Source organism: Lagopus leucura, unplaced genomic scaffold (assembly GCF_019238085.1).
Source record: "Lagopus leucura isolate 7727_CA_CO unplaced genomic scaffold, USGS_WTPT01 Super-Scaffold_73, whole genome shotgun sequence".
Taxonomy (NCBI): Eukaryota; Metazoa; Chordata; class Aves; order Galliformes; family Phasianidae; genus Lagopus; species Lagopus leucura.
Window position 1 is genome coordinate 37,025,921 of NW_024962252.1, and position 15,703 is coordinate 37,041,623.

The 15,703-nt window shown below is 38.8% G+C and overlaps 1 protein-coding gene across 3 annotated transcripts in view; it reads right to left on the reverse strand.

The window, feature by feature from the left end:
* Positions 1-15,703, reverse strand: part of SESN1 (sestrin 1) — a 74,337-nt gene that overhangs the window by 55,746 nt on the left and 2,888 nt on the right. The window contains exon 2 of one of the 3 annotated variants that reach the window (XM_042892904.1): positions 6,374-6,512. The exons of the other annotated variants lie outside the window; for them this stretch is intronic. Coding sequence (XP_042748838.1) covers positions 6,374-6,484 — 111 coding nt within the window. The 5' untranslated portion in view covers positions 6,485-6,512. The remainder of the gene's footprint in view (positions 1-6,373; positions 6,513-15,703) is intronic. 3 annotated transcript variants of the gene reach the window in all.

Sequence of the window (15,703 nt, forward strand, 5' to 3'; positions counted from 1 at the left end):
CTCTAGGCTTCTGACATTCATAAGAGCTAGTACTACTAACACATACTAGATATTCACCCCAGGAATTGTGTAGCTAATTCATGTCACTTAGCGGGTGTGGGGGATGACGGGAGAGGGGGGAAACTTAGCCTGGTCTCATGGGAAAATTGGGAAAGAAATGACCATGGTCTGCCATCTATAATCTTGTGCCAAGAAACTAAACCAGTAATCGTCTGCAGCATCACTTTATGTTTAGCTTGTTCTAGATCTTCTTCCTTTCCAAAATCTTTTGAGAAAAATATAAGATGATGGAACATATGCCTTAGCATGCAGATGTGCTTTAACATGAAAGGCAAAATATGCATTAATAAAAGCTCTTATCAGAATAAGTTCACACAACTGCAAACAATCAATTCACCACAGCCATGTGAGTTAAATCTTGTCAGTTCAGCCACAGGAACTGGCAGGATATTCCCCCTTAACACATTTTACACAGCAAATCAGACAAGTCAGCTTTACAGATGAGTTACTCAGAACTTCATTAAAACACTGTAGTTTAGTTCACATGCACTCAAGCAAAGAACCTGTAAATCAGAGAGCCTGAGAAGGAAGGCAAGTATTGCAGCATACCCTGTGAGATCAGTCTCAGAGAAAGACTTGGTTGTTCTTCAGGTTCCAGATTTTCACAGCACTTTTAACAGAACCTCTGGTTCCATATTGCTTGCAGCTATCCACTGTAAACAAGACTCAACTGCACTCAGATCTGTGTTCAAACGAAATTCTATTAAACAGAGTTGAAGGACCATGTCACTAAAGAGGCATGTATTTCAACTCCTATTGTTCAGTATAATTAGGGGGGGTGAAGAAACAAGAAGGCCTCTGCACATTTAATATATGCTATTATGTCATCTAGTTGCATGTTTGCTAGAGGCTTACTTCATTTGGCCTGAATATAAACTTGGAAGAACTTCAGGTTCTTTTAATGGTAATGATCTAGTTCATGTATAGTACAGTCAAACAAAAAAGCTTGGCATGAATAAACTTAAACAGCAACAAGAATATACTTTTGTCTTCAAAAAGAATTTGAACTTCACCCTGTATTAAACTCTCTGCAGTGTACAGTACTTGTTGACATGGTTTTGCTCTTCCTCCAAACCTCCCTCCCTGTTCTGTAACTTCACTTCAGCCACTCAGCTGCATTAGTGCAGGTTACATATTGACATCTTGTTGCACCTGGGTTTCAAAAACAAGTTAAAAGTCCACTAAGGAGGAATTATTTCCTTTCCAAGTGCTAAACTGTACAACAGTCATACACAAACAACACTGAAATGCTGAAGCACTGTTCTTTTCTAGATCAGAACATGTTCCTCTATAACATATCTATAAAGATAAAGAGAGAAAACTCAAAGGAAAGGATTCTAGAGACACTCAATTCTGGTTCAAACCTCCACTAAGACCTTCTACAGCCATTCAAGGGTAAGAGAGCAATGAATCTATAGTGCCCTCAAGCGTGAGGGAGTGTGAAGTGGAAGAAGGACAGAAATATTTTAGAAATAGAAAAGCTCTTGAGCCTTTGGAAATAACCTTGGCTGATGGAAAAAGGTACTTTCTTGTACCAAAAACAAAACAAAAACAACTGCACCTGTCCTTATAAGTTATAGACTGTCCAAAACAATTTACAAACCTCCATTATAACTGTCTTTTCAAATGCTTTTGCACTGGAAGTTTCATGTTCATTCTCAGCATAGCAACAAAACAAAGAAGTTACCTGATGCAGAAGCCTTAAAAAGTATTTAAAAGGAGGAGCATCTTAGTAGAGAATCAAATTTTATACTGCAAGTATGTAAATACATAAAGTTGGACAAGTTCAGTGCTCCTCTAGACAACACTCTCAGTGCCTGGACCTTACAGCACTTTGGTCTATCACCAAGGAATACAAAAATAATATTGCATTTAAGTGAATGTTGTCTGAAGTGCATTACCCTCACTAATATTCACAAAATACTGCAAATCAAGCCAGCAGGGAGCACTGAAGAGAGGAGTGTATCTCTCATAGCGATGGGGCTTTCTGCCCACAGGCATCTATTCAAGAACGCAGCCAGAAGCCCAGAGACTGGTTCATTCACCTCAGTGGTCCGGTCATCAGGTTGCTTAAGAAAGACAAGCCAAGTTCAGGTAATTAATCAGCCCAAAGTGATTTCAGCTTCTCCGCCCTAAAACACAAAGTTCAGCTGCTTAATGATGGCAATACTGTCAGCACTTTATTCTGCACTAGGCCTGTTTTACATGCAGTTCTTAAGCTGTTCAATGGCCCAAAAATGAGAGCAAAAGCCAGTACAAAACACTCATCTCGGGAGCACAGGCATGTACAAGGCAGGACTTGGAATCACCTCGGGCAGGAAAGGTACTGAACCTCGAGTCCACCCTCTTTGAGAACACTCTCACCACTAAGCTGTTTTTTGGCAGTGGGAGAAGTAGCTGCTTTGTTTTGTGCAAAGCCCATCTGATAGGCCTGCTATAAACATGCTGCAAGAACACCGTGTTCCCTGAGCTCTGAGACGAGATAGAGAGGGAACCATTTAATCTATGGATCCAGGGCGAGTTTGAGCATAAGCATGAAACTACTGCCCCTTTTCAAAACTGAAACACACACGGGTGAATGGCTGCTGAGGTTCTGCATAAGTGCTTGCTGACTTTTCTTGAAGGGCAAGAAGGGTGATGAGCTTTGAAGAACTGAGTTAAAGCACGAACACAAACCTTCAAGAACTCAGCTCCTGTCTTTGGGCTGCTGAGTTCTCTTTCAGTGACTCAGTATACTAAGACCAGGACCTTTGTCCTGTATGATGATAATTCAACCAAACACAAAAGTTTCCCATGTTGCTGACCACAGGCGCCACAAACATTAAGACTTCTCACTCCATTTTATAGAAGAAACTATGCTATAAACCCACCAATTTGGAAAAAGCAAAGCACTCTGGTATTTCCTTGCATAAGAACTAAGTCTCCCTAAATTATTCCAACTTTCAGCCTTTAAATTTATGTTCTGTGGCACAGAAAACCTTACTTTCAGCATTATCTCTTCCTAAAACCTGTTGAAAATCCTCACTTCTTTCACTGTTATTGTGAGCTAGATAGTGCAAACAGAGCAAGGACAAAGCAATCAGTGAAAATGAAGAGTCACAGTGATGATATAAACATATATCAAGCGTTTGAATTACCGCTCAAATCATCTTCAGGAGGCTAGGCAACACCCAGAGCTGCAAAAATTTGTACCGCATTGCATATGGGAACATCTGAAAAATATGGCTGTGTAACTTTCTTTAGCACACGTATAATAAAGGAATGGAAACAATTGGAGGAGTATTTAAGTGGCCATTACAAACTCCTACACTTTTTTTTCTTCTTTATCTAGAAATAACACCTAGTTTCTGATGCACTAGTGTCCAGCGGACACAGTCTGTCGGATCATGGCCATAGCTGGGGCTCAGCTACATAGAGCACCACTCCAGATGGAAGAACATTTGCCATCAAGTCATGTGGCAGGAGGGAAGCCAAAACACCGCGCAACAGCCAAGAAGTGTCACCTTGCAGGGTCACTTTGAGCCCATCTGAGCAAGACCTACGTAATGAAACACAGTCACAAAACAAAATCTAGCTCTTTCCCCTGCCAATGAGAAAGAAATTCTATCTTCCACTATCTTACTTTGTAATAGTGGAAGATCAGGCATTTCAGTAGAGTTTTCTAAAACTCAGACTGGACAGTGCAGAAGTAGTTTTGCATAGCTTGCAACAGATAAAAAAGAACAGCAGAGAGTAGCATGCGACACATGATTTTACAGATAACATAGTTCAGCAGTTTTGTTTTAATATGAGTTAAGCAGTCCCAGAGCATTAAATGTCTGCCTTATCACCAACTAACTGAAGTTTACTTACTGTTCTGTGATTTTCCAACTAAGAAAATTTTAGCTGCTTATCTTTAATTAAAATTCTTCCTTGTTAGGTTCATAATTTAAGCTAGGAATCTAGATAGTCACAAAAATTGTCTGCCAGTTCTCTTTCCCTCTCTTGCTGGATTCTTTGGAAAAAGGAAACAGACTGATAGCTATTTTTTTTTTTTCCCCCCTGGTACCTACATTATTATTTTCTGATTGCATTTGGAAAAGTCTACTCCATGTCCAGCAACAGAAGACACTGCCATATCTTCTGAGAAAACTGATTTTCCCAATCACAACAGTTTCAATGATGAAAACATTGCTGTAGTTGGGTGGGGGGGATATTTTTTTTCTGGAGGTGTGGAATTTTTGTTTGTTTAAATATGAAGGAAAACATATCTCCTGCATTGAGAAGAGGTTGATACTCTGTATGTGTACACCTTCTTTATTTTCTTTTAAAGATATACTGGTGCAAAGTATGGATCGACTCAAGGGAGAAAATCCAGAAAGTTCCAGCTGAAGATAAATTCCCTATAATACTGAGATGCTGAAAAATCTAGAAATAAAACAGAAGTATGCAACTAATATAAGTGCTCATAACTGTAAGATATGAAGTGCTACAACTACCTGGTTCTCCCACTATCACACATTTTTATTCGTACATAATCTTCCCTTTCCTCAAAAAGGTATCACTCATCATTGCTTTTGTAGCTAGGTAAAGATGAAAGTCAGTTACTATCATATAATTCTTACAAACTTCGGTAAGAAATGACCACAAAAAAAAAAAAAAAAGAAAGAAAAAACCACCTTAAAAATAGAAAAGCAGATGCCTCTTTCTCAAGGACCTTTCAATAGCAACTATTCTGTAACCAGAAATAGTACAACAAAATAAGGACAGAAGTTTCATTTTTCGAGAGCTTCACAATAACAGGCCTCAATTCACAATGATGTTGCTTCAAGCAATCAAAAACTGGAAACAAAACAAGACATGAAGACTCCCCCAAGTGTTCCTCCAAATTCATTACATCTATTTGCAGCGAGTGCATCACGTTACATTCATGCAGATTACCTACAAGTTAAAACACAATACATGTAAGAAACAAAAGGATATAGATACCATTCAAAGAAAACAGTTTGTCCCAGTACAGATAGGAATCTGAGCAACTACTACTCCAGTCTCCAAGAAGAGTGACAAAAGTGAACAGTAGCAGGCTGTCATTTTAAGGCACCTAACTGCTATGAAATCCTTTTTGTGTGGTATTCTGATGCAAAGCACACCATTCGGCAAGAGTTTGCTTAAACTAATTTAAATGTAAGCACTGGCTTGGGTTTATCTATTTACTGCTATGGCAACTAACGCACCTGGTAGCTCATGGTCAGTGAACTAATTTGGTCCTGCAAACACTGCAGCTGCATTCACATGACATTGTATTTAACCTCCTAGGCTCTGCTAAAAGGTTTGACACCACAGAGATAGGGATACTATGCTTCCAGGCTCAATGCAGCACATCCCCTAACTCCTTCCTTTACCAAAACTCAATTCTTTGACCAGATTGTAGCCTTCTGTAAACAATTCCCATTGCAAATGTGACCAAAGCAGCCAAAGTACTATTGCTATGACAACCAATATTCCAATTCAAAATGAAAATCTTCAGGAAAACAAAACAAAGCATAGAGAGTGGTGTACAACAGCCCTCTAATTAAACATTTTTTATTTTTATTTTTTAATATCATAAGGGACATCATCTGAATAAAAGAGGAAAAAAATGCTTTGCACTTCTGGTACAAGAAAATACTGACCTATTCCTGTAGCACAACAACAACAAAAATATTTTATATTTAAATTTATTTATTTTAATTTATAAATTTTATATATATTTCCCTGTATATATATTATTCCCTGTAGCTCAGCTTTAAACAAACAAGCTATATAAACCTATCCTGGTTTTCTGAAGTTATAAATACTTCAGTGTTCAAAAAAAACTGCATGGTGTTCACATACTGAACATTACGATTGGCAAAATAATTTTATCACATGTCAGACTTAACCAAAACCTTTTTTAAGCTCACCTCATTAATCTTAAAACTATTACAACTACTTGGTTGGGTAAAATCCACAGTCCCACTTCAGAAGGCCTTAGAACCTTCTTCACCACTTAGGCTTTGCTATAAGGCACTTCTGCACTGAGGGAAATCTATTTTGAAACAGCTGAACAGCAGGTATTCTCCTCAAACCCAAGGAAGTTCTAAGGCCTCAGATACTTATTTCACCATCTGACATCCTGTCAACAAATGAGACCTTCCAAACTGAGTTAGGTCTCTTATCTGAAATGAGAAAGACCAGGTTTTAAATTCCTGTTCAGTCCAGATTCTACTTACGCTTAAAATGAGATACTCACTCATGCAAGGCAAATGCTCTAAAAAGATAATTACTGTTTAAGAGAAAAACATGCAACTCCTACTGCTTGAGATCTCCTCTGTCTATTCAACCGCCCGCTGCAGTCACTGATCTGAGATAGGCAAAGAACACAGTGAAGGTCACTCTGGCAAATGACTAGTGGCATCTGACCCATTTCATCCAAGGAGTCTTGCTGATGACTTCTGCATGCAAAGAGGAAATAAGAGATGAAAAGTATTACTACTGCAGAATGTCCGCAAGCAGGTCAGACTTCATTACACAAGACAGAGCCAGATGAGCTATGTTAGCAAAGAATGACCTGAGATAAGTCTGTCACAAAGCTGTATCTTTAGCACAAGGTGGTAGACTTCCACAGAAAGAAATTGCTTTGATCCTCCCATGCCAGGATCTCCAATCAAAGGCAGATGTACCACAAATGCAGCTTATGACTGCCAACTGAGACAGGCCAGTTTAAACTGCGGTTAAATGGAGCAGGCACTGAAAAGTCATCTGTCAGCGATGCCTCAATAAGCTTGCAGCATTACCCTGGTTTATCAAGAAAAGGTAAATAGAATCACAGAATCACCAAGGTTGGAAAAAAGCATCCAATCCAACTGCCCACCTATCACCAATATTTCCTCACTAAACCATGTCCCTCAGTACACCTGAACATTTCTTGGACACCTCCAGGGACGGTGACTCCACCACCTCCCCAGGCAGTCCTTCCAATATCCCACCATTCTTTCAGAGAATAATTTGTTCTAATTATTATTATTTTTTATAATTATATTTTTATTATAAATTAATATAATTAATATAATATAATTGTATATTATAAATTAATCTAATTATTAATATAAATTAATTATATTTTATTATTATAATTTGTTCTAAAAACCTGAACCTGCTCTGGCACAATTTGAGACTACTCCCTCTAGTTCTATCAAAGTACTGACGTATTTAGTCCAGCCAACTCTGAACAGAAAAGTTTCCAAACAATCCCCAGGTAGCACACCAGTATTCAACCTTGATAGCATTCTTATTTATTTAAACAACACTAACTGAAGGACATATGCCACTGCTGCTCTACTGGGAGGTAAATCAATACCAAAAGTTAAAGTCCAACAATCTTTCCTTCTTGACCAAAGACACTAACTGGAAAAGAATTCTGTCCTTGTTTCATATACAGCTTATTTCTGAAGATACAGAACAGCTCCATGTGGCCTATACCCCCTGCAAAATATCTAATATTATATCTCACAATACATTTCTTCTTGAAATCATCTTTAAACAGTTTGTGTGCATACATCCAGAGAAATTCTCAGTTCATCTCCCCACCATGAACTGCTTTAGTAGTCATCATTCAAATCCCAGCTTCCATGTAAGATTTTCAGAAGAATCTACTTGATCATCTTAGCATGCTTTTGTGCACATACATGAATATCTGTAGCAGTTCTTACTGCTGGGAACTGATTTTGGCTACCCTATTCAAAAAGATTTTGCATTTGGGAATTGCAGTGCTCTAGAAACACACAAAATCGTCGCAAACTTTGCATCACAGGGTCCTCTGACTCTTTGCATCACAGACCTCTGACTCAAAGAGGTGGAATGTAGGTACACACAGATTATAGATGCTAAATTAATTTTTGCATTGGAGCACCATGAAGCGGTCACATTTCCCACTGCTCATAAAAGTGAATACCTATCTACTCTCCAAATTCTGAGTGCAGGAGGGATGCACTTTCCCCACGTCTGCTTACGAGTGTGAACAGAGAACACTAAAGAGCAGAAAATACACAGAACAGTGTATGCTTCCACATTGGGTATTCACTGAACACTTCAGTGAAAGAAATTAACCACTACTTTCAGCACCTAAAATTTGAAAATATCTTACATCGTGCAACACAAAGAAATAACTTCTACATAAAAAGAGGCAGTATCTATTCCTACTGAAACCGTACTCAAAAACGTGAATTCTTCAACAAAAAGACTTGACACCAAGTAATGCAAAACAACATCTGACCTACCCAATTTAAACATACTTTTCTTCCAACAGATTCCAGAAAACATCCCTTGAGCAGAGCTGCCATTTTCTAAACAGTTAGAAAAGCAGAACGCTAGAAGCCCAGACACCAGTACGGCTTCTGAAAGCCAGACAAAAAAACATTTTTGTTTGGCTGCTTTTCCTGTATACTGAAACAGACCAGTAGCAGTAGAAATGTCAGAATTAAACTTTTCTTACAGAATGTGATCTCTGCACAAATTTCTAGGTAAATATAAGCTACTGTTATAAGTTCTGTGTTTAAAAAAAAAAAAAACAAAAAAAACAAACACAACAAGAAATTAAACTGCAATGGTTCCAGTTCTCTTCTGTATCACGTGGAAAGGGCAAAATGAACATACGTAGGTTGCTCCAAAAGTAATGCCTCCTATTTATTTGCATGGAAAGTACAACAGCTCAAAGACCACGTTAACACTATTTGATAGAGCAAATTCTCACTACAAAAGATAGTTTTTCAATGGAGTCATCACCATTAGCTATGGACTTCCACCAGCAATGAACAAGAGCCGGCATGCCACGCTTGTAATAATCTGCCCCACTGTTGCCATCGCCACAGCTGAAACACACCACCCACCACCTCACTGTGCTCACATCCACTGTTTGGTCTCCATCATTGTTCAGCAAGAGTCAGTGAATGTCAGTGGATGTCATTTTTTCCTGCATGGAGGAATTCAGTGACACACCTTTGCTCCATCTGCACTTCCATGTCAGACACCATTTTGTCAGACCGCCTCTCTGTTGCCGTCTGTCACACAGCAACAACACGTAACAAAATATTGGTGGGAAGGTTCAGTTTCTGCCATCAGACCACCAACATCTGCTTCTGATACATAATAAAACAGGAAGCATTATTTTCAGAGCAGCTTTGAAAGCATCTCAATCGTGCCCTGATAAGGACTTATCTTTACAGCATGATGAGCTGCAGGAAACACTAAGTGCATGGCAACTGCTGAGTGTTTACTGTTTAACAGTACCAGACATAATTTTGCACTCAGCTGAGAAAAGAAGAAGGTTGGGAAAAGCTTTTTCCTCTCCTCCATCTTTCTTCTACATGGAAATCAATGCAAATCTAAATTAGAACTAAAATTTAAACAAACGTAAGGTCCAAACAAGCAGTTAATCTGAGTGGAATGTGCTGTTGGCAAATGAGCTGCATTTTGCTGCTAGACAATTTGTTGCACCAGAACACCAGAAACAGTGGAGACTCAGCAACAAGCTGCAATGGAAAAATCTTTTGGAAAAGAGGTTCCCCTCCTCCTTCAACAGAAAAAAAGAATATAAAAGGGTAGACAAGATGCTTTAGAGCTTTAAGTAAGTTTCCATTCTCAGGTTTGTTCCTGCTTCAAAACAATATATTATTTTGTGTTTACTCTCCAGGAGTTACAGAATCCTTAACTAAAACACTCATTTGAGAAGGAAAACCATTTAAAAACAATCCAACAGCAAGCAACAGCGCCCAAAAGGAGGAAAGGTATAATAATGTCTTTGTTAAACTTGAGTCTCAAAACTTAGGCTCACAGTGCCATGAGAAAAATCTTACTGCTGACTCAAGAAAGAATTTTAAAAAGTAAGGAACAGTTCTAATTCCTAACACATTTTCAGTAAAAATTAAAAAAATAAAAAATAAAAAAATCCATCAACATGCTTTCAGAAGCACTGTGCTCTCTTTCTCACAGTGCCTACACTGAAAACAAGCTCTTGTAGATGCACAGAAGACTTATATCAGATTACATGACATAATTAGCAGTATGCACTGTCTCTATTTTTAAAATAATACCAGCCCAATGTATTTTGGGGTAATAGTCAGGCACTAGTAAACAGCACTGGATATTCTCCACTCAAAGCAACTTGAAAGAAAAAGTTCAGTTCCTACAGAAAGCTAGGGTAATGAAAATGGTCAATTGCTTACTCAGCTTCAGCAGAAGTAAACTGGTTCACCTTCCCAGCCCAACTTCTGGCAGGGATATAATCCAAGCTTTCCAGAAGAACACAAAGAAAAAAAGTCAAAGTTGTTGGAAACATCAAGAAAGTGGTAAACAACAAAAACCACCACTTAACTTTCTGGATTTAATTCACGTATGTAGGTCCAAGAAGATCTGAAAAACATTTGAGTTGATTTCTGGAGGGAGCTCTATGTCTTTTTTTTTTTTCCCTTTTCATCCTTAAACTGTAAACAGCTTACTGGAACATGTGTGACAGCAAATCATATTTTGGGAAGTTTCAACACTTGGTATCCACAGGAAAATATACTCAAGCCTTCATAACTATTTTCTGACCCACAATGGTATATTCAGTACTTTTCCATGTGTTTATTTTAAAAAGGTGAAACCCCGACCTGAAACAGAGACAGAGCAGGAGCCAGAATTGTAACCATTTCTTCAATGCTCATTTTGTGGCAGTGACAATGAGACTACACAACTTTCTTTTAAACAATCCATTTCAGTCGAATTCAGTGAAAATTTGTTGCTTCTCTTTGCAAAGGAGCCCATACTCTCATTTTATTTTCTCTTAATACTTTGCACATCTTATGTTAATTTCTAAAAAATCCCAAATTCTTAGCATTTTTCACTTTGATCAAACATTTCCTTCAAGACAGATAAAATTTCTCCATATGCAAGTAAAGAAGCATTCAAATGCAAACCAACATCCCAAAATGAAGACAAGTTGTTTACATTTTAGACATGGAAACTCAATTACAAAAATCTTGAAGAGAGATGAGAAATAAGTTGGCTTTTTTGCAACTTAGAGCAGAACCTTTTGCAAAATCACAGTAAAGGTACAAAGGATCACAGCTACCCATGCATTTGCATAAGGTTATGAAAAGTAACTGAAGATAAAGGCCTGAACTGACACTAGAATACATCAGTGTAGGCTGGAAGAGATTGTTTCCAGTTAGGAGTCTAAAGGCACAGTCAACTTCTGCAGTAACATCTAGAGAGAAAAGCAGAAGCAAAAAATAAGTCTAAAACAGAGTTAGTGTGACTTAACACCTGCTAGATCAGAAAAGCAGATGCTCTTACTTAGAGAATGCATTCAAGCTCAATTATTTCTGGTTCTGCAGATCTCTACATATTACCTCACACACAAAAACGTAGGAAACAAAACTTTATTCTCCCCTTTTTGTGTAAGCAAAAAATGCACTCCCTTACTTCACCACTGAGGCTGATTACCTCAGTAGTAAATAAAGATGAAGTGCTTGTGTTCACGTTTTTCAGTTTAAAGCATTTCAGTTCATTCAGAAAATTAAAACCCATTAAGCCAGCATCAAATGACTGCTTCACTGCACACTTCTGAAAACAACACTTCCAGTTTGATGTACTGAAGATCAGAATCTCATAAACCTGTAAGTTTGCAGATTGAGTTATCCCAAACAACTATAAGAAAAAGCTGAGTAAGCAAAGCACATTCCCATGCAAGAAGAAAGGTATACAGCTAGCATGGAAAATTATGGAAGGGCTCCAAATACAACAGAAGAGCATTAGAAGTGACCCAGATACCTCACTTCACATCACTTTGGGAAGCTCTACTGTATTCAAACAACCCTTTATTCCAGCCAAAGACATTCTCAGGGTCAGGCAATTTTGCAGTTGACAAGCTGAACAACAGAAAACTTCCTTAAATCTCTCAACAAGCAAATTAAAGCCTTCAAAAGCAGGCCAGTAGGAGGAAAATCAGAAAAGGCTAGTAATCTAAGCATTATTAACAATTCAAGTTCTAAAAAATATGTTCGCACCCCAGCTCAGAACATTCCTTGACAACTGAAGATTAGGGCTTCTCCCTTAACTTCTCTAGGCAGCCTTGCCAGGCACACACGATACAGCCCCACCATCAGAACATGTTTATTATGAGCACTGCTGAGCTACCGTTCTTAAAGGCTAGCAGAAGTTGTAAATAAGACTTTTTTAAGTGCATCATATCATGACTTAAGTTATTTCTCCCAATATTGAGAAGAGCAAGAATATGTGAATGACAAACAAAGAAAGCCAAGAGACAAATATTTTATAAATTAGCAGTGTGGCAGAGCAACACGTGGCTTTTGAAAGGAGTACCCTGCAACACATAATTAAACCCACTCCACCTCATGTCTGGAAGAAACAGAACTTTTACACTGAAGTGAATTCACAACAACAACAAAAAATGTTTTCACTTACTTTACATAGGAGTCCTCTGGGAAACAGAAACCCATATGGGTATTTGCATTATGCAAGAAAACCAGTCAGCTTCCAGATGGATCATATCCATCACCAACAGTTAGGAAGCTATAAATTTATAGCCTTGAACAGTTGATAAATTTTGTCTGAGACACCTTTCTACAGCAAATGACCAACAGCAAGCATCACAGGAAAACATCACTGTCATGCAGTAGGGCACAGTCAAATAGAGCAGACAAACTCCACCACCGAGTAGACCTGCCTAACACTTCTCAGCTACAGATTTTCAAGTTGACTAAGGAGTTATTTCAGGAAGACTGAAGACAAAATTATACAGCCATTTACCAAAGACCCCAGATCTTTTGTCTGCTTTTGGTATCAAAGTTAGCTTATCCTAACAGCCATCAGGATAAGCCATGTGAAAACAAGAAACATAGTTGAGTTTCCAAGAATACATCAGAGAACTCAGTGATGGCACACAAAGCAAAGAGACAGCAAATTCTTATGAAAAAAGTCTAGCAGTGAAACATAAATGTAACACCCCCTTTGTCCTTTATGGAATACAAAAGGCAAAAATCACCTTCCCTCCTGGCAGAGGCTTCCTTTGTCCCACACACATAGAGGAGCGGGGGCAGGACACCCGCCCTAGCTGTGACTAGACAGCTCACCATCTTTCTCAAAGCTTACTTCATCCAAATTCATACAAATATTTTGCCTAGATTTGGAAAGGGAAGAGCACTCTCATTCATATGCTCTGCCATGCAAGCCTATGTCATGGCACGAGAGGGTACTTAACTGGCTGCTGCTATGTCTCATCTCCATACAACCCCCTGTATAAACAATGTGACTGCTACACTCATTCTCTAAAGCAGCAGACCAAAAAAAAAACCCAATGCCAACGTACCTGAAGTCCTTCTAAAGCCACCCTCTGCTTTTCACTAGGAAACAGAGCATCCAGGCCACAAGTACTAGCACTACACATCTGGTAAGTATGATCTTGGAGAACCAAGGGAAAGCCCTTAGAGGATCCCCCAGCATTCACAAGCACAGAGAAGTTGGAAGTAAAAACCACCCAGTTAGTAATATTCTCCCCTTCCAGGGAGATAACAAATCAACATATCACTTCCAACTGATGCTTAAGAACAGTCTGGACAAGTTCTAGAGATGAATGCGATTCTTCTGCCTTGACAAGCTGTGCTATTGCTTTAGTTCCTTAATTCTTACTATTCCGCCCCCCCCCCCGAATGTCTAACCCATGCCTTGCTGAACTTCAGATCACCATCTTCTTTGCTGCAGATTCTTCAGCCCCTTCCACCCACCGTTTGTCTGGGAATGTACTACTTCAGCCTCCTGTTCAGCTGACTGTATCACCAATTCCTTCAACCTTTCTTCACAAAAATAAAAGAAAAAAAAAAACAAGATCTAGAAGATACACTACAGCTCCCCCCTCCAATATTAGCATCACTTTAAATTCCTTGGCTGCTTTCCAGCATTCTCACCCTCCCTGTCAGCTTGTAATCTTCGGTCAAACACACACACATCTTTGTTCAGTGAGGTGGTGCAGGGCAGAACCTGCCCAAACCACACCGAGCACTTGCTACCTGACCTTGCTCTCCTTCTGAGGATGGTTTTCCAGCTAGCTTTGCTTGCTGTACAGTACTTACTAGATCATAATTCTCCAGCTTGTGAATGATAATACTGCATGAATATTGAGGACTTCGGTGTATCAGCATATTAACGCTATAAACTCTCAGCACCACAAGGCCAGTTATTCCATCACAGAAGTAGTAAAAACTCTAGATTTAAAATAATTTATCCTGGTTAATAAGTATTTTTGTTGCTCAACGTTTTTCATCACTACTCTGACACTTTTTCTTCACAGCTAAATTAGGACCCACCCATTCCTACCTCATCTAACCCCACCGAGCTCCTCCTGGAGAGGTACACGCTGTTACTCTTCTCCAGCCTACTCCTCCTTTCTGCTGTCAGGTCTGAGATTCCTTCAGCTACATTTTTCTTAAAACACATAGGAATGAATGCTATTATGTCCTAACAGTCTGAAACAAAATCCACTGCTTATCTAAGCAATCTGCAGTCTTTCCCCTAATCTAGGCCAAGCACTGTTTACCATTTTGTCCTGGCTATTAACTACACTGGCTGGATTAACCATTTCAGAGAACATTTCAATCACCTCAGCATCATCTTTTAATCCACTAATCTGTGGATCTTTTCATTCTTACTTTATTCCAATACCCCTTTTAGCTGCACCTCACAGTGCGTGAGCAAAAAGAGGACAGCCAAATACTTCCTATTACACTTCATGGACATCCTCAGCAATTTGTGGTTTCCCATTTTCTGTATTTCTTATGTTTGATGTCAATGAAGCGGTCACTGGAGAGCAATGTCCTTTCTCATTACTAATATGCCCCTTCAATGGAAGTGCTTAGTGCAATAAGGTTACTTCTCAAAGAGGTTGAGACCAGTTTTATACACCAAATTCTGAATTTTAACAATCATGCATCAATACCTTCTATTGCTTTTCAACCCCCATGCTGGTATGCAGACATCTGGTGGAACAAGCCACTATTCTGCAGGAGCAACATGCTATAAATAGATGCAAAATACTGTATATGCAGGAAGTCATCAAAAAACCTGTGATATATCTGGGGGTTTATTTCAAAAACCAAGTATTTTTAAATATAAAAGCACTTAAAGTCAAGCTTTTTAGTTGGTTAAAACACTGCAATTGAAATAAGTTGAAATTACTTTAGAAGTTGGGTAGAAGTGACTTTATCAGCTTTATATCATGAATAAATGCAAGAACATCTGAATTAGAAAAATGGGGGCCAACATGCTGCTGCTTTCCCCTCCCCGGACACACTCAAGGCCAGGCTGGATGGGGCTTTGAGCAACCTGGTCTAAAGAGAGGTGTCCCTGCCTATAGCAGGAGTGTTGGAATGAGGTGATTTAAAGGTCTCATCCAGTCAAAACCATTCCATGATTCATTCTGATTCTATTTTCTTGGCAATAATTCTTGCAAAAACAACTTGTCTCATCAGAATGAGTAATTAGTTGCATTCTCTTACACTAAAAACCTGTTGCTGTATATGCACGCAGTTAGGCAGCACCTATACTAAAGAACTCACCACGCTCCATACAAGCCAGAGAAATAGGATTTAGT